This window comes from Salvia hispanica, chromosome 2 (genome assembly GCF_029641045.1).
Source record: "Salvia hispanica isolate PSC_SH4W2 chromosome 2, Shi_PSC_v1, whole genome shotgun sequence".
NCBI lineage: Eukaryota > Viridiplantae > Streptophyta > Magnoliopsida > Lamiales > Lamiaceae > Salvia > Salvia hispanica.
The window spans coordinates 23,948,906-23,968,486 of record NC_142693.1 but is presented as its reverse complement, the minus strand read 5'-3'; the positions used below and the strand labels follow the sequence as shown (position 1 = coordinate 23,968,486).

The window sequence follows — 19,581 nt, the reverse complement described above, 5'->3', positions numbered from 1 at the left end:
TGGAAGTTTTTTAAAGCATAGTAATTTTTTGCATTTTCTCATCACAGTAGTATTTATTGGGGTCAATACTTTTTTCTTTCTTCTGATGATGAAAGTGCTACTTAAGAAATACTAATATGCATCAAAATCCTTAGGAAATTTGCAGTGCAATTCTAGAAGATACCATAATTGAATGATGTTTTGCAACATACTAACATGCACCACAAATAATCAGTATATTCCAAAATTCATTAAATTGTACAACCCACAAACTTCAAGATAAAAACATACAGGGAACCACAAAAGCTAAGCTAAATCCCTATTTATTTCACACTCTTATATAAAACAAATAACATTTCCTTTCCAACACTACTGTCTCCTGATTCGATTCCCTGCTGCTGCTGCTCTTCTTGCACGTCTTCTTCTCTTGTCTCTAGCAATGAACATGTCTTCAACAACCTCTTCTATTTTGCAAAAGTATTTCTCTCTGAAGCTTCGACACAATATAAGCAGCCACACGATGCTTCCTACTCCCACAACATATCCAAATGCAGCACACACATATTCCCACTTTATCTCTTTCTTCTCTTGCCCCATTTCATCATATCCCGGTGGTGGCACATTAGTTTTACTGCAGTTTATGTCGAGAGGGAAACCACATAGCCCAGAATTTCCTTCAAATGAATCTGCTGAGAATGTTTGAATTTGCTGCCCTTTTGGGATCGCTCCAACAAACTTATTGTAGGAGAGATCAATTTTGAAAGGAATGTGAGCCCTCCAAGCTCCTCAGGGATCCAGCCTGTAAGTTGGTTCACGGAGAGGTCGAGTGATTCGAGATTCTTCAGTTGACCAAATGATTTTGGGATGCTTTCGTTGAGGGCGTTGTGGGAGAAGTTAATTTGATGAAGTGAGGTAAGATCGCCAATTGCATTTGGAATCTCTCCATAGAAACTATTGGAAGACAAATCAATGGTACTAAAGTCTGACAAAATCTTGTGAAACTCCATCATTCGCCCTTTCATGATTAATGTCACGTCAAGCTTGTGGCCAAAACCGCCTTCGAAATCTCCACCACTCGATCGCACCATAGCCGTCAAGCTAGAGAAGTCGATTGATTCAAGACTTCCACAAAAATGATTCGATGGTACATCCAGTATTTTAAGATTTTGCCAATTTCCGTGACATCGTAAATCCCCATGGAATCTGTTGGAGTGCAAAACAAGAACAGCCAAGAGAGACGTTAGCATGCATGGGAAAGTGTCGTTGATCATGCTGTTCCCAATATTCATGTGCTCCAAAAACACGCAACTTCCAGTGGACTTTGGGATCTTCCCTTCTAAAGCATTATTGTTAAGATCCAAATAACTTAGCCCACAAAGCACTGGAAAAGTATCTGGAATGTAACCGCTGATGTTGTTTCGACTCAGATCAAGGTCACTAATGTTTTCAAGGAGGCAAGGGGGTATGCTGCCACTTAATTTATTTCTAGACATGTCAAGAATTAGGAGGTTTATAGCATTGCAGAAGGAGATTGGAATTGATCCACTAAAACTATTATTAGCAAGAGAAAAGTACTGAAGTTCAGATTGAAGTGGAATTGACATCTGCAACACGCCCTTAAGCTGGTTGGAGTTCAAGTGTAGGAACCAAAGAGAAGCAGGTATATGGTAAGGTTTTTGCAGATTCGTCAGAAGATTAAACGACAAGTCCAAATACTCAAATTGTGTGGGTTAATTCTATTTGTGTTCTAGGCTACAATAGCCATTCCAAATTAATACTGGACTTTATTTAGCTTCCCAGTTTAGGAAAGACGCATGAGGATCATGCGTCTTTCGTTAATAAAACGTATCAGATATATGCGTCTTAGGGAAAGACGCATGACCCTCATGCGTCTGTTAATTTTTTAATTTTTTTTATTGAAAGACGCATGACCCTCATGCGTCTTTCCCTAAGACGCATAAGGGTCATGCGTCTCTATTTTGAACATATCAGACAGAGGCAGAACGCAGAATACCATTCTGTGAAACTAAGGCAGCGGCGATTTCCGGCGATTAGCGGCGAATCCCGGCGAAATCTTCCAATTTTCCGTTTGATTTCGGTTAGTTTTCTTTAATTCTTCAACATTCCTCACTTATTCGTTGGTAATAGGCTTTTTTGTTCTGGTTTTAGGTGATTTTGTAAATTAGATTTTTGATGAAGTTGTTCAATTAGTCCGATGATTTGTTGTTTTGTTAATTGTAATGGGTTTTTGTTGATGATTTGCAAGCAATTGATTCTATATGTTTGTAAAATTTGTCCAATTATTGAAGTTGTGAAATTTATCCAAATAGGGAAGAAAAATTGTTGAATCTTGATATTTTTGTTAAGTCTTTTGTCTCCAATTCATGGACAAAATTCAGAAATTAATGTGAGGAATTCACCATACATTGGGTTGTTAAATTGGGTGGATTCTTGTTTGTAATTATTGTTTTGTGAAAATCTCGTAGGATTAGATGACAACTTCAAGTTCTAGAGGGCAATTGTTATATGGACCTGAAGATCCGTCAGTTCTATATCTTCAGAAACAACACATATCAAATAAACTACTGACGGAAGGCACATCACATATTTTCAAAGTTCGCCGGACGGAAAGTAAGACATGGGATGTGGATATTCATGCCAATGTGAGGCATTGGCTTAACATGTTTGGTTTTGGAGGCGTGATCGAATGTGGGAAGTCGATGAAGGTCGACAACGAGCTTATAACTGCTTTGATTGAGCGTTGGAGGCCGGAGACACATACTTTCCATCTACCGGTTGGAGAGGCGACAGTCACCCTAGAAGATGTGCAAGTCCTGTGGGGCTTGAGAGCGGACGGTCGTGTTTTCACAGGCCGTGACCATCATACCAGATATGATGATTGGCCCAGCAAGTGCCGAGATTTGTTGGGATGGATACCCGATGTAGCATCAGAGACAAAGCAAGGCGGTATGCTGATGACCGCTCTGATCAACCAAACGAGGATACCTTTGGGTGATGACCTACCTCCTTATGTCTACATCCAAAGGGCACGTATCCATGCCTTAATCTTGTTAGGAGGATTGATTCTACCAGACACTACTGGGTGTAAGGTTCATTTCATGTGGCTAAATGCATTTGAGGATCAAGACGATGTGATAAATATTAGTTGGGGAAGTGCAGCTTTATCGTACTTGTATCATTATCTGTGCGAGGCTTCCGTGGACAAGAGGAAAGAGTTGGGCGGGCCCATGATTCTTCTGCAGCTTTGGGCGTGGGAAAGAATGCCTACATTGAGGCCGTCATTCGTAGTAGCGCCTGTGCACGAGCCGTATACGCCATGTGGCGCTAGGTGATATATTTAAACATTTATTTGTTTATGCATCTTGAGTTTTTTTTTATACCAATTTTATTTATAGATGGAAAGGAACTACTCAGATAGGAAATGCTCCTAGATATTCAGTGGAGCATTACCGTGATCAAATATCCTTGATTAAACCTGGCCAGGTGACTTTCTCTTTTGATTACTTAATGTATAAATTTATTATGAAGTTAATTTGCGTTTGCATTGCTGGTTTTTTTTTAGTTTGTATGGACACCATATGTGGATCGCATATTGCCAGACTACTGCAATGATGTGAATGAGTGCTATATGTGCGACACTTATTTGGTATGTTGGTCGTATGTCGAGGCGCATGAGGCTGGACGAGTGCGCAGACAATTTAATCGATACCAGGGGATTCCTCAATCCATAGATAGGATGCTCAAAAATGCCGATCATTTGGGTAAAAATGATCGGCGTGGTAAGAAGGGTACTGATTGGGAAAAGATGCATCAGTTCTTCATTGGGGAGTGGGACATGAGGTATGAAAGGTTCCAGGCAACCGTAGATGCCGCGACGATGTCCATAAACATTCCATTGAATCCGGGATATATGGCGTGGTATAACAAGATTACAGTGACGTACCTAACTCAACCTGGGGGGGTACGGACAACTGCTGGGATGAACGAGTCGGCTTCGTCGATTAGATTAGTTGTAAGTTTGTGATATTAAACTATATGCCTTCATTTATTATATACGTATTGATATTTGTATGATTTTCTTTTATGTAGGTTGAGGGTTTTCAGGAGATTTGGCATATGACTACTGAACAAGAAATAGACCCAAGAATACGACGATTTCGTGAAATCGCTAGGCATGCCCTTCAGTCAACGAACCACGGTGATGTCATGGAGTACCAACTTCCCAACACCGCGATGTGGTCATGCCTTTTGAACCACAAGACGTTCCACCACGTCGAAGTCATAGAGTGGGGGGTGCTCGAACTGGTGGGCACGGTAACACAAAACAGATAAGGATGTCGCAGCAGCAGTGGGATTATGTGCAACCAGAGCCTATGAATCCAGAGTATGACCCACCTCAATGGTCTTTGTATCCAAGCCAGGAGTCGCAATCACAGTGGGGGTGTCCCCTCTATTCCCCAAGCCAACCTGAGCCTGATTGGAGTCGTCGCCCATACTCACAAAGCCAAAATGAGCCGCAATGGAGTGGAGCCCGAGCATCAGTCGATTCATACTTCCAAAATTATCAGTTCATGGCTCCTCAACGAGTTGAAGAAGAAGATGATGATGAAGGAGAAGGAGAAGGAGAAGGAGAAGAAGAAGAAAATGAATTTGAAGAAGAAAATGATGACCGAGAAGAGGAAAATGAGGAAGAAGAGGTTCAGAACATCCACGTACAACCTCGACCAGTTGCAGAGGGTCCAACACTAAAAAAAAAGTAGTCCAACACTAAAAAAAAGTAGTCCAACACTAAAAAAAAAGTAGTCCAACACTAAAAAAAAGTAGTCCAACACTAAAAAAAAAGTAGTCCAACACTAAAAAAAAGTAGTCCAACACTAAAAAAAAAGTAGTCCAACACTAAAAAAAAGTAGTCCAACACTAAAAAAAAAGTAGTCTAACACTAAAAAAAAAGTAGTCCAACACTAAAAAAAAAGTAGTCCAACACTAAAAAAAAGTAGTCCAACACTAAAAAAAAAATAGTCCACACTAAAAAAAAAGTAGTTCACAATTATAAAAAAAGTAGTCCAACACTAAAAAAAAAGTAGTCCAACACTAAAAAAAAGTAGTCCAACACTAAAAAAAAGTAGTCCAACACTAAAAAAAAAGTAGTTCACAATTATAAAAAAGTAGTTCACACTGTGACACACATAACAGCATAAACCTTCATTTCTTCAAGACACTGCAAGAAAGTAGTTATTATGTCAGCATTATTATCTACTTAAAGCAAGAAATATTATAAGAACTTACTTGTGCATATAGGCTGCTAGAAACTACATAACACGACCGACTGAGCAATTTCTTCGATCGTGTCCCTCTTGCCCACAATTCCTGCAACGGCGGGGAGCTTTCGGTTCACCTTCCTCGCGGACATCCATTTGATTAGGTATCCTCTTCTTTCTACCACGGCCACGCCTTCGAGGAAGCAACTGCTCAGGGGTGATGTCCAATTTCCATCCAGGTTTAGCCCAATAATCTTCGTGTCTTGGTGCATCCCATGGATGAGGACTAGAATACTGTGCTTCCCATGTAGATTTGTGGAATTTTTTAGATATGAGCTCAAACATAGCGATACCTCTATCTCTAGCAACTGCACAAGCATGTGAGCAAGGAACTCTCCACGTCTGCCACTTCCCACAAGTGCACTTAGAATCTTCAAACTGCACCTTCTGTACATTGTTGCCCTTTGGCTTCCCATCTTCTAACCGTGCCTGACTTCGAATTTGGTAATGTCCTAATCCTCGGTCAAGTACAGTAATGTGATGTTTTTGCCCCTTGGCATCATTCTCAGCAAGTTTGTCCCTCGCCCACGGTGTTAACCGACCTTCGGTGTGCTGTATTTTTGTCTTCTTTTGTGCCCACCATTCCACTGTTCTCCAAAATGTGAGATCAATCAAAGCTCTAATTGGCAACTCTCTTACACCCTTCAAAACATTGTTGTAGCACTCCGACATGTTTGTTGAGGTAACCCCCCATCTAAGTCCATCATCGTAACAAAGAGACCAATTTTCTTTTCCGGCCCTGTTCAGCTGTCGTATCGCATCAGGGCTTTCCTCATGCAGTGCACGCCGCCTTCTCTTATATTTACGCTCTTGAGTTGTAGCACCCAATGCCCACACCATGCCTTTCACAGTAGGACCCTTGCACTTCTGCAAGATATTTTTCCTCACATGGATCAAACAAAATTTATGGTGACATTTCGGCTCCTTTTTCCATTCATCAGAATCCATAGCCTTGAAAATTCCTTTATGCCTATCCGATATGATGCACACCTCCCTCTGGTATTTCACCACATGAATTCTGACATGTTTCAAGAACCATGTCCAACTGTCGCCAGTTTCCTCATCAACAATGGCATATGCAATAGGCAAGCATTTTTTGTTAGCATCAACACCACAAGCAACAAGCAATTTACCTTTAAATCTTCCTCGAAGGTGAGTCCCGTCAATTGTTAAAACTGGTTGGGCCAGCTGAAAAGCATGTATAGCAGCTCCAAATGCCCAAAAACCATAATTGAACACCTTTTTACGTCCGTGACTCAACAGCTCGTTGTGCTTCCACTCAACAATTGTGCCTGGATTCTGTGACTGCAGTTCAAGCATGTAGCTTGGTAACTGTCTGAATGATTCCTCCCATCCACCAAAGACAATCTCTAAAGCCTTTCTCCGTGCATACCATGCCTTCTTGTAACTGATCACCACATTGAATCTTTCATGAATATATGTTTTTATGTTCGAGGCCTTGAAAGAAACATCTTCTTGTATTTGATGTCGTATACACAGAGCAATCATCGCTGATGAAAAGTTAGCATGTCCTCTATTCACACGATGACCTTCACAAGTATGTCGTCTCACCCACTTCCTAATTTCCCAAAGATCATCATGAGCCCTTTGTGTAACAGAGACTTCCCACGAGCATTCATTCGCTTTTTCAGCGTCGGTCTCGCTGATAATAGCTATCCCATCTTCTGTCGTTCCCGCTGGAAATTTGCATACGGCATGCCACCTTCTTAACTTGCTCTCAACGACCTTAAACTGTCTTTGATGCCACAAACTCCACATAGTCATAGCCGTCTTCACATGGAGCTTGGAGTCAAATTTTGTTCCCATACCAATCCGATATGGATGTCTCTCATCCCAGTACATGTTGCTCTATTCATTACCAACTTCATCAAGTACCTCAGAAGGACCACTTGGTAAGTTGCGAAAGAATTTCATCCCCTTGGGAACGTATTTTGGAAGCGGTTGTTCACCTTGCACAACGGGTTTACAAACTACTATCTCATCATCAGAAGCATCACCAAGAGAATCCTCACTTAGACTGGCATCTGCCTCAGATGTTACTGGCGACAATGGTTCATCATTATCTCGTACAATGCGAGTATTATCATCAAGGGTATCTGCAACATCTAAGTCGTTATTTATTCCAACACCAACATTAACAGCATCTGCAACACTCATATCACGATCAGAGCTCACATGTTCAACCCTCGCCGATGATCCAATACCACAATCAACAACGCCATAATCAACACTTGGTGTGATTTCCGAACTTCTCACAGGTGTATACTCAACAAACAATTCAATACAACGAGTAGAATTTTGAGCATCGTTGAACATAAACTCCACACTTTGATCAGTGTAAATCTCAGTACATATATAACTCATAGTGGATGCAAAGACTAGACAATGTCTCCAAGATATTTGAATGACGTGTTGATTCATATCTATTCTCATTGCACCACATATCATTGCAACTAATTCAGAATACGAAACGCACGAATTCAATATAATGGAGCCTCTCGCCCGAGGTGGATCATAACAAATACCCAAGTGTGGAAGTTGAACTATTTTACCACCCCAATACAAACTCACAAATATTTGCATGATTTCTGCATAAGAAAATATAACAAATACAAAAATTAGGGACAATTTTTTTCCTATGAACCCTAATTTAATAAATTAGGGAAAATCAACCTAATCTAACAATATTATTCAATAATTAAGAGTAAGAGATAAACTTACCTAAATATAACGACAAGATGGAAGAAATCTCCGGCAAAATTAACGAAATCGCCGGAAATTAGCTCAAAATCGCGCTGCCTCCTTTTTTTTCTCTCATCTTTCACAGAATGGTTTTTCTGCCTCTGTCTGTCGCGATATGTTCAAAATAGAGACGCATGACCCTTATGCGTCTTAGGGAAAGACGCATGAGGGTCATGCGTCTTTCAATAAAAAAATTAAAAAATTAACAGACGCATGAGGGTCATGCGTCTTTCCCTAAGACGCATATATCTGATGCATTTCATTAATGAATTGTAGCCTAGAACACAAATAGAATTAACCCCAAATTGTGTTCCCCAAATCCAACTAGGTACTTCGCCCGCAATACTATTGTTTGAGAGATCCAATTCTTCTAGATCCAAATGTTTAATGAAATCAGGAAAACTGGACAAGTTACATGAATTTATGTACAACATTTTTAATTTGAGACCTCCATATGAACTAGAGTTGACGTTGCCAACATCTACTGACAAGCTATTGCCAGAGAGAGAAGGCAATGTGAGATTGAGAAGGCTTTGAAAGTTGTCGGGTTGAAAAGTGCCATTAAATTGGTTGTTACTAAGCTCAAGATACAACAATGATGGGAGAGCAAAAAGATATTGGGGGATGTTACCAGATGAATGAGATTGGAAACACCTTCAAACAATGTGGACGGAATAGAACCCTTTAAACTGCAGTTATAAAGAGTCAAAGTGGTCAGACTTGGAAAATTGGTGAACAAGTCCGAAACCGCTACCATTAAAAGATTGTTATGATCTAGTCGAAGAATAGAAAGGGAATGAAGTTGCCAAAAGGATTTAGGCAAAGGGCCAAACAGATTACAATAAGACAAACTCAAAGAGGTGAGGTTGGGTAAATGTGATGATAGAATATGGCTCCAATTATTCCTTTCATGCAAGGATGTGATACTGACATGATCAAGATAGAGCTCTCTAAGCTCTGTTAGATTTTGGACAAGCATCTCCAAATTTGGGTGCTCAAGGATAATCTCTCCAATGTAGTTGGAGATATCGAGACTAGCCAATCTCGTCAAGGATGAAATTTCAAAAGGAACCTGCCCACCAAAGCCAGCATGTGACAAATTCAAGTGTGTCAAACAAGTCAGATTGCCAATACCTTTTGGAATGCGATCATTGTTGAAGTGATTGTAGGCAAGGTTAAGCTTCTTGTTAGGAACCTAAATTCCTAACGAACCGATAAAATGGAAAATAACAATATAAAGAGAATCCGGCGCCCGTTAGGGTCGGCGGAGAGGATAAATCCGGCGCCTGTGAGGGTCGGCGGCAGAACGGGGCTGAGCGCGGGAGTATTCCCGTCGGCAGCAATTGATTTGTGATTCAAGCCAAGTTGGGCGAAATATTGATTTTGGTTAAATGAATAACAAGATAACAATCTATCCTATTTATAATAAATACTTCTACCCTAACTTATCTAACAAGAAAAACAATATATAGAAAAGATATCGAATCCCTACAATATCTAAACTAAAGAAAGGCAATTAGGGCTCGTAACAACTCCCCCACGGTTGAAATCCACCTTGTCCTCAAGGTGGGAACCACGAAACCACGAAACAACGACAACGGTTGTAAGCAAATGCTTTGGCAATGAGTATCCTCCTGGGTCAAACGCACACTGGATTGATGAACATCTCACTTTATCAATTCCCTGACGACCAGTTTGGCCACTCATTTGTACATACCCCCTACTAGATATCCGTCTAAACCTGATAAATCCTTCTCGGAACAAGATTTCCATGACTTCCTTCAGGATCGGAAGAATAAAAGTCTCAGTCAGGAGCTTGATAGCTATTCTCTTGCGGGAAGAAGAACTAGAGCTGACGCGTTTCACACCCTCTGAAATCTCCATTTTCCTTGAGCTGGGGACAACAGCAAGTACAACATGAGGGACCAATGTTGGATTGGTATCAGGGCTGTCCGGCTGAGAGATCACGGTTGGTGGGGGCGGGTCACTGTCTAACAAACCGCCCTCCTCTCCACTGATATCGGGGCTGCACGGCGGAGCTGGTGGGGACCAACAGGAGGGAGAGCGCTGCAGTGGTGGTGGCGGAACAGCAAGGGCAGCAGGTAGAGAGCTGCTAGATAGATCGTGAAGGAGATGGGGATGCGAGAGGCGTCGAGAATCAGCAGCGCGGGGCGTCGGGCAATTACCCAGCTGCCATGGATGAAATCTGGATGTAGTTGCCGGATTACTCACCTGTCCTTTCCCCTTCACATTGTCACTTGGGTCGGCAATTTCATTCGCCGGAAACCAAGTCTTATCCTCAACTGGTTGTCTCATGAAGCTAGCATCAACGTCCTCATAATCAACCCAGTCCCAATGATCAATAGTATAATGTACAGATTCACTATCTCCACTCAGATGCTTGATATTCTAATGAACCTGTTGTGGGGTGTTGCTGATCATATGCTTGAGATTCTTGTTGCACACGATAGTCCCAACATGTAGGTGGGCGCTGTGGTTGGTGCGTAGGCTGTTCAAGCTGCACTCTTGGTGGGACCCAACAGGAATTCGGGCTGGTTGCCGGCTGCAGCGACTGTGTCAGATGAAGCCCCTGCAGATACCAACTTGAACTAGGACGGAGGGCTGGTGGCAGCCAGTCGAGAGGTTGTTTGTGGCAGGAGCGGAGACGAGTTGGGTGCTGATATGAGTATCCCAGATGGCTGCGGTCTGGCGGTGGTCCCCAGCACGATTTGTTCCTCGTCCGCGGCTGATCTTCATGGTCAAGTTCTTGCGGCGAGCGGAACCGACGCTTCACAAGTCTCTGGTCGTTTGCGTCCATACGCGACTCCAATTTGTCGAAGCGTTCCATAATCCGATCGAACATGTGGGATAGAATGATTTCATCATCGGAATTCATGGATGGAGGATGAGCTCTGGATGAAAGCACCAGTTGTTAGAAACCTAAATTCCTAACGAACAGATAAAATGGAAAATAACAATATAAAGAGAATCCGGCGCCCGTTAGGGTCGGCGGAGAGATAAATACGGATAAATCCGGCGCCTGTGAGGGTCGGCGGCAGAATGAGGCTGAGCGCGGGAGTATTTCCGTCGGCAGCAATTGATTTGTGATTCAAGCCAAGTTGGGCGAAATATTGATTTTGGTTGAATGAATAACAAGATAACAATCTATCCTATTTATAATAAATACTTCTACCCTAACTTATCTAACAAGAAAAACAATATATAGAAAAGATATCAAATCCCTACAATATCTAAACTAAAGAAAGGCAATTAGGGCTCGTAACACTTCTGCAGATATTTAAATTTGAAGAGAGTCGATGAATCCCCAATTCCCCCAGAAATACACTCATTAACGAGCTGCAAACTAGCGACGTGGCCAGAAGCATCACATTGCACACCATGCCACAGACAACACTCAGCACTTTTATTCCATCGCCAAAGTATTGTTGGAAGATAGGAATCGAAGATCAACTCACGCTTGAGTTGAAGCAACAAGATTTCCTGATGAAGAAGGCATTTGTTATTATAAGAATGAGCAATTGAAAATGAAAGACGAAGTTAATATACAAATGAAGAACAACAAGTTTGAAAGCATTGTGAAAGAGGATATTGATAATTCTTTTTGTGTTACAAATGAAGAAAGATGCATGTGGGTTTAAATAGACGACCACTTGAAAGATTAATTAATGGGTGGATGGGTAATCATCATAAGTTTATTCTAAAAAGGAATTATATGTTAATGCGATAGTGATCAATTGTTAACTCATCCCTAATTGCAAACTATAGTTAATTTAAGTCTATAGGATTTCAGAGATTTATTAATCTATAAATTGTAATGTATAATTTCGTTTTTCATTTTTTAATATTAAAAAGATAATAACAACTACTACCTCCGTCCCCCAAAATTTGCTACACTTTGACCCAACACGGGTTTTAAGAAATGTAATGAAAAGTGAGTTGAAAAAGTTGGTGGGATGTGGGTCCTACTTTTAAAGTATTAGTTTTATAATAAAATGTGAGTACGAATGAGTTAGTGGAATATGAGGTCCACTACCAAAAATAGTAAAAGTGAAGTGTATCAAATTTTTAGGGACGGACCAAAATAGTAAATTGTATCAAATTTTCAGGGACGGAGGTAGTATCAATTTAGGGTTTAAAACGCAATATTAATATAGTGCATTAAATATATCAACACGAAGACATGCCAATGTGAACACAATTTCATATTGACATTGTACAAGCAATGTATTGACATATCATGTAAGATGTATTGATATAAAGCTGTTTTACGAAATGAAAATTTTATTAAATTTTGACATTGAAATTTATGAATGTTTATTTTAATTAACCATGGATTAAAATTCTAATATAGTCAAAATTTCACTAATAGTCCGTTGACCGTTAACCAATCCGACGATGATATCATTTGTTTAGGACTCGATTTCAAAAAGTGAATGTTCTGGACCAACTTCTTATTTCAGTCATATATTTAGGATCAAAATTGTACTTTACTCTTTATTTTTAAATAAGACCAATATTATCTAAGGCAAAATTGATATACTCATTGCACCGAAAAGTGTTCGATAAAATGCTTGAAGGAGAGGATTTAGAGTGGTAATTGTAGGAGAGGTTAAACTTCGCCACATATTTGATGATGAAACGAATATAATTGGCATAAGTCACATAAGTGCCACGTGCCCAGCTTCATTTTATATACTCTCCGTTTTCTAAAAATAATACTTAAAACAACAAAAATTTTAATATAAAATTAGTAAAATAAGAAGATAGAAAAAAAATGTGAGTGAAAAATAAGTCTCATTATACTAAAGAGAAAGAAATTTTTAGAATAGAAATTTTCTATTTTTAGGTAACATACTAAAAAGGAAACAGAGTCTACTTTTAGGTAACTGGGAGAGTATATATTTTATGCTTGTTGTCTAAAAACTTTTAACTGGTATCATTAATTTTATAAATAACAAAAACAAAATTAAATCCTGATTTTTTTAGATTTTCATAAAACTTGAAATATATACTCCATCTGTTCTATAAAAGATGTCTCACTTTTTTTTTTAGTTTTTCCAACTAAAGATGTCACAATTCTATTTTTGGAAAAAAATTTCTCTCACACTAATATAAATATTAAATATTATATTTTCTCTCTCCACTTTTCTCACAAGACAAAAACCTCCTATGAGAAAGAGGGAATACTATAATTTATTGCAGTGAGTTAATGTAACACAATTATATTCTGAAAATGAATGATAAACTACATGTATAAATAAATAAGGACAACACATATTTTGTGAATTCCACAAGTAAATAATGGACTGACATGTTACTTTCATGATTTCATCAAAGCTACAATGAGTTGACTTGAGGTCAATGGTTGTCCCAATCAGTGAATTATTGGGGGAAAACTCCAATAATTTACAACTGTGAATTGATCATAGAATAGTTTCTGATGAGACAACAATGTTTTCAATATTTTAATTTCCTCATGATAAATTATTTTTTTTCTATATATAATTTATTGTTACCATTACTGTTAGCCTAAAAGTATACAAGTAATTAATTGGAAATTTTTATGGCTATGGAGTGATTTAAACTATCGTAAAAACCTTTGTAGGAACAATTATATTACTTGTGACTTACTTGTAAATTCAGTGCAATAATGTAGTAGTACTATAGAATTGGAAAGACTTGGAAATTGACTTGAGGTCTTCGGGATCAGTTGACAGGCTAAGTATTTGAAGAAATCTTTTTCTTGTTTGAGATTTTTATTGTCGGAGAAAAACTATGCAATGCCGTGTCTTAAACGATGCATTATTGTAATTTTTCTCTAGAAAAACAAAGTAAATTAGATGACATTGTAAAATATGTCGATGACTTCACGTTTTAATTATAGGATTATTTGCAATTTTTTGTGTGAGGATGTGGCATTGTTCTCCATATAGTTTGATTTGTGAAATAAGATCAAAATTATCTAAGGCCTTTTAATTATGTTAGCAAATTTTTTACATGGGATGATGTAGCACTTCTTTCCATATGTTAATTTGTGAAATAAGATCAAAATTCCCTAGCTGTTAAAATAACACCTTAGATAAATTGTAGGTATTTCACAGTACTACTTTCATTACATAGGTTAGCGATTTGATGTATTTCATGATTTAATTATATATATTACAATTTTTTAATATCATCATTTTCCACGTATTTAATTTTTGAAATAAGACCAAAATTAACTAAGACAACACCGATGTCTGATATGCTCATTGTTGGATATTTTAGTGTAATTGGATTAACTTGAATGATCGGTTATTGTTATAATGATACATCATTTAAGTATGGAGGTGCGGAGTGCACGCTTATTTGAATTCGTTATAATATTAGGGGCGAAGCTCCTAGATAGATGAACGAGGGTCCGGGGGCAGCGCCCCCGGGTAGCGGGGTCCAAGGGGCGGCAGCCCCTGGCGGGGTCCAAGAGGCAGAGCCCCTGGCTGGGGTAAATTTTTTATTTCCGACAAAGTTACTGTATCGGAAATTCATCCGAAAATATAATTTCTAAAAGTCAAAGGACTAAATTGCAAATTTGGAAACCTTTGAAATTCGGTTATTTTCGGTTTCATCTCCCAATAGTTGCAATGTTTCATTGCACTGTTTTCATCATCTTCTTCTTTTACTGATCATTTTCTGGTTCAAAGATATCGAAAAATAGAGACATATGATATTCTAATACTCTGAATTTTATCCGATCAAACATTTTGGTTGAACCCCGAAATTGATTTGATCTGAAAGTGATAAACACGACTTTCAGATATCCAGTTATTTGTTTCTCTGTTTTAAATTTCCCTAGCAAAGATCAAATCAATATGTCGAACAAAGAAACAATGAAGGAAGGAGCGAAAGGTTTTGCAAAGTTAGATAAGTTTGCTGGCCAGGACTTTAGACACTGGCAAAAGAAGATGCTTTCATGCTGACAAATCTCAAGGTGGTGTACGTTCTAAGTACTCCCATGCCCGAGGCTGTTGATAATGAAACTCTGGAACAGACGAGGAGGCGGATGAAGTGAGAGAACGATGACTACATATGTCGTGGTCACATCTTAAACGGTATGTCTGATTCCCTCTTTGATGTGTATCAAAATGTAGAGTCTGCTAAGGAATTGTGGGATTCTCTCGAAGCCAAGTATATGGCAGAAGATGCCTCTAGCAAGAAATTTCTTGTTGGTTGATTCGAGGCCTGTCATGGAACAATACAATGAATTGTTGAGGATATTGGGACAGTTTTCCCAATATGATATGAAAATGGATGAATCTATTTATGTTTCTAGTATTATCGATAAATTGCCACCTTCTTGGAAGGATTTTAAAAATAATCTGAAACACAAGAAGGAGGAACTGAACTTGGTCGAACTTGGAAGTGATTTCCAAATTGAACAGTCCATACGTGATATGGAAAAGAGTTCTGGTGGTAATACTAAAAACGTGGTCGGTTCTTCTGTGAACATGGTGGAAGAGGGTGAATCCTCAAAGGCTGGTAAAGAGAAACGTAAGTTTCAAGGGAAACGAAAGTTTCAATGTTATAATAGTAAGGATGGGAATAAGAAGCCCAAACTGACTTGCTGGAAGTGTGGCAAATCCGGGCACTTCAAGAAGGATTGTAAGTCTGGAAAGGGTGGAGGAAAAGGGAGAAACGAGGCTGGTCAAATTGGATCCAAGGATCCGGAAAAGCAATCAGGTTCGTCTTTTGTACCTAATGATCATTCGGTTGAGAATTATTATGCATCAATAATCTCTGAAGCATTTTATGTGCAGGATGATGATATCTCATGGTGGATTGATTCGGGTGCAACATGTCATGTATGCAAGGATCGTCAATGGTTCAAGGACTTTAAACCAATTGAAGATGGATCTTCCTTGAAGATGGGCAATGTTGCAACTGAACCAATCAAAGGAATTGGATCTGTTAGCCTAGTATTTACCTCTGGAAATTCGTTGTTGTTAGAAAATGTTATGTAAGTACCTGGAATTTGTAAAAACTTAGTTTCTGGTATTGTATTGAATAGTTGTGGCTATAAACAAGTATTAGAAAGTGATAAATACATTCTGTCAAGGCATGGTAATTTTATTGGCTTTGGTTATCTTTGTGGCATGTTTAGGTTGAATCTAGATGTCTCTTTTGTGAATAATTCTGTTTGCATGACCTCTTCAAGTATTGATAATCATGTTAGTAAATCAGAATTGTGGCATGTTAGACTTGGACATGTTCATTATAAGAGATTAAAAGATATGTCGAAAATGAGTTTGATACCTGCTTTCGAGTTGAATAATGAAAGGTGTAAAACTTGCATGTTAACTAAAATAACTATACAACCTTTCAATAAGAATGTAAATAAAGAAACTAAGGTATTAGAACTTATACATAGTGACTTGTGTGATTTTCATTCGACTCCATCACTTGGTAACAAAAAGTATATAGTTACTTTTATTGATGATGCTACTAGATATTGCCATGTCTATCTATGTCATTCAAAAGATGAAGCTCTTGATAAATTTAAAATCTTTAAGGAAAGTGTAGAGCTTTATCATGGTGTGAAGATTAAAACTCTTCGCACTGATAGGGGAGGTGAGTATTATGATCCAGCGTATTTTGAATCGACTGGTATAATACATCAAACGACTGCTCCATATACACCACAACAAAATGGTGTAGCTGAAAGAAAGAATAGAACGTTGAAAGAAATGATTAATTCAATGTTGTGTTATTCTGGCCTAAGTGAAGGATTTTGGGGTGAGGCTATGTTAACAGCCTGTTATTTGTTGAATAGAGTTCCTAACAAAAGGAACAAGATTACCCCTTATGAACTTTGGCATAAGAAACCTCCAAAATTGAGTTATCTTAGAGTTTGGGGTTGTCGAGCAGTGGTAAGACTAACTGATCCTAAAATGAAAACCATAGGTCAAAGAGGCATAGATTGTGTGTTTCTGGGGTATTCAGAAAATTCTGTGTGTTATAGGTTCTATGTCTTAGAACCTAATGACTATGTATCTGTGCACTCTATTATTGAGTCAAGGGATGCTGATTTTGGAAATGAGGATAGATTCACGTCTATACCTAAACCTGGAGGCATGATTGTAAGGTCTAGTAACTCTGATGATGTTACTGGAAAGGTGATAGATACACCTCCTGAGGCTAGGAGAAGTAGTAGAGCAAGAAAAGCTAAGTCCTTTGGAAATGATTTCCAATTGTACTTACTTGAAGGATCAAGAAATGAAATTAATTTTCAATATCAGTATTGCTTTACTATTGGTGATGATCCAAGGACTTACAAAGAAGCTATGGCTTCAAGAGATTCCGCTTTTTGGAAAGAGGCAATCCAAGAGGAGATGGATTCTATAATCCAAAATGGTACTTGGATACTGACTGATTTACCACCTGGTTGTGAAGCTTTAAATAGCAAATGAATCTTCAAAATGATGATGAAGGTGGATGGAAGCATAGACAAATATAAAGCTAGATTGGTTATCCAAGGCTTTAGGCAAAGGGAAGGAATTGATTATTTTGACACCTGTGCTCCTGTTGCTAGGATTTCCATAATTAGATTATTGTTAGCACTTGCTGCTATACATAATCTTGTAATTCACCAAATGGATGTCAAAACTGTCTTCTTGAATGGTGAATTAAATGAAGAGATTTATATCAAACAACCAGAAGGCTTTGTCATGCCTGGTAATGAACATAAGGTTTGTAAATTGGTAAAATCTCTTTATGGACTAAAGCAAGCCCCCAAACAATGGCATCAGAAGTTCGATGACGTAGTATTGTCTAATGGTTTTGTATTAAACAAAGCAGACAAGTGTGTATATAGCAAATTTGATGCTACCGGTAAAGGGGTTATCATTTGCCTATATGTGGATGACATGTTGATCTTCGGTACTGACCAAGATCAAGTTGATAAAACAAAGCATTTTTGTCATCTAAGTTTGAGATGAAAGACATGGGGAAGGCTGATGTGATTCTTGGAATTAAGATCACACACGGAGAACAAGGAATTTCCATTTCTCAATCACATTATATTGAGAAGATTTTGGAAAAATTTAACTTCAAAGATTGTTCTCCAGTTAAGACTCCTTTTGATCCTAGTGCAAAACTCGTACCTAATAAAGGAGTTGCTGTAAATCAGCTTGAATATTCAAAGGCTATTGGATCACTAATGTATGCTATGATTAGTACCAGACCCGATATAGCCTTTGCAGTTGGAAAGTTGAGTCGATATACTCATAATCCAAGTTTAATCCATTGGCAAGCCATGAATCGAGTATTTAAGTACTTAAAAGGAACAATGGATTATAGGTTGTCTTATTCTGGATTTCCTTCTGTTCTTGAAGGTCATTCGGATGCAAGTTGGATCACCAATATGGAAGATCATTCTTCCACAAGTGGTTGGGTATTCCGTCTTGGAGATGGTGCTATATGTTGGGCATCAAAGAAACAAACTTGTATAAGAAATTCAACAATGGAATCGGAGTTTGTGGCATTAGCAGCAGCTGGTAAAGAGGCTGAATGGCTAAGAAATTTGATATATGAGATTCCATTGTGGCCTAAACCGATATCACCTATATCTATCAGAAGTAACAGTGTTGCTACCTTGGCTAAGGCATATAGTCAAGTGTATAATGGAAAGTCAAGACACTTAGGTGTTAGACATAGCATGATTCGTGAACTTATTTTGGATGGTGTGATATCTGTGGAGTTTATAAGAACTCATGATAACTTAGCCGATCATTTAACCAAAGGGTTAAGTAGAGATCTTGTGTACAAATCGGCTATAGGGATGGGATTAAAGTCCACTACAAATCTCTGATATTAAGATACCCAATTCCCATTTAGTATATGACACTAGATGCAGAATTCAATGTGGAAAACTTAATGTTGGAGATTGGAACACATTTGAAAATCGTCCCAAGGTATGTGTTCGGACCTACAAGTTAATGGGGTTGAATATATAGATTCTTAATAGTTCTTTTGAAAAATTGCAAATGTAGGTGCAAGAATAAAGGAGCTACCTATATAAGCATGAAGTTTAGCCGCTTCAAGAAGCTGGGACTTGGTTTCGATATGCTTATGAAGGATAAGGACATAGGCTAGTAAAATATAGTGTCAAGATAGAACTATTCATATGTAAACTTTTGTGTACATTATCTTCGTGTATTCAATGGGAGTTCCCAGGGTTCTAACCTTAGAGACACCCGGGGTATTCGAATATTTGGAATGTGTAATGTACTAATATGGAATTCAATCGTTACGATATTTCATTTATGCAAAAGTTTGAATGTTTGAGATGACTTGTTTTAGTTAATCAAGGATTGCACTAAATTAGGGGAGGATTGTTGGATATTTTAGTGTAATTGGATTAACTTGAATGATCGGTTATTGTTATAATGATACATCATTTAAGTATGGAGGTGCGGAGTGCACGCTTATTTGAACTCGTTATAAT

At 38.4% G+C, this 19,581-nt stretch overlaps 3 protein-coding genes across 3 annotated transcripts; 2 read left to right on the top strand and 1 right to left on the bottom strand.

The window, feature by feature from the left end:
* Nucleotides 1–2,471: 2,471 nt before the first annotated feature.
* LOC125189820 (serine/threonine-protein phosphatase 7 long form homolog) lies at nucleotides 2,472–4,212 on the top strand (the record flags this gene model as incomplete). Its single annotated transcript, XM_048087051.2, has 4 exons — nucleotides 2,472–3,328; nucleotides 3,396–3,483; nucleotides 3,563–4,012; nucleotides 4,090–4,212. Coding segments are annotated over exons 1-4 (1,518 nt in total), but the record flags the coding sequence as incomplete, so codon positions are not given.
* Nucleotides 4,213–4,226: 14 nt separating this feature from the next.
* LOC148931867 (uncharacterized) lies at nucleotides 4,227–4,760 on the top strand. The gene has a single exon (XM_089063687.1). It carries the CDS (start codon nucleotides 4,242–4,244, stop codon nucleotides 4,758–4,760), a length of 519 nt encoding a protein of 172 aa, XP_088919813.1. The 5' UTR covers nucleotides 4,227–4,241.
* A 548-nt stretch (nucleotides 4,761–5,308) lies between these two features.
* On the bottom strand, nucleotides 5,309–7,196 carry LOC125189827 (uncharacterized). Its single transcript, XM_048087056.2, has one exon. The coding sequence runs from the start codon at nucleotides 7,179–7,181 to the stop codon at nucleotides 5,310–5,312; it is 1,872 nt and encodes a 623-aa protein (XP_047943013.2). The 5' UTR covers nucleotides 7,182–7,196; the 3' UTR covers nucleotide 5,309.
* Between the last annotated feature and the right edge of the window lie 12,385 nt (nucleotides 7,197–19,581).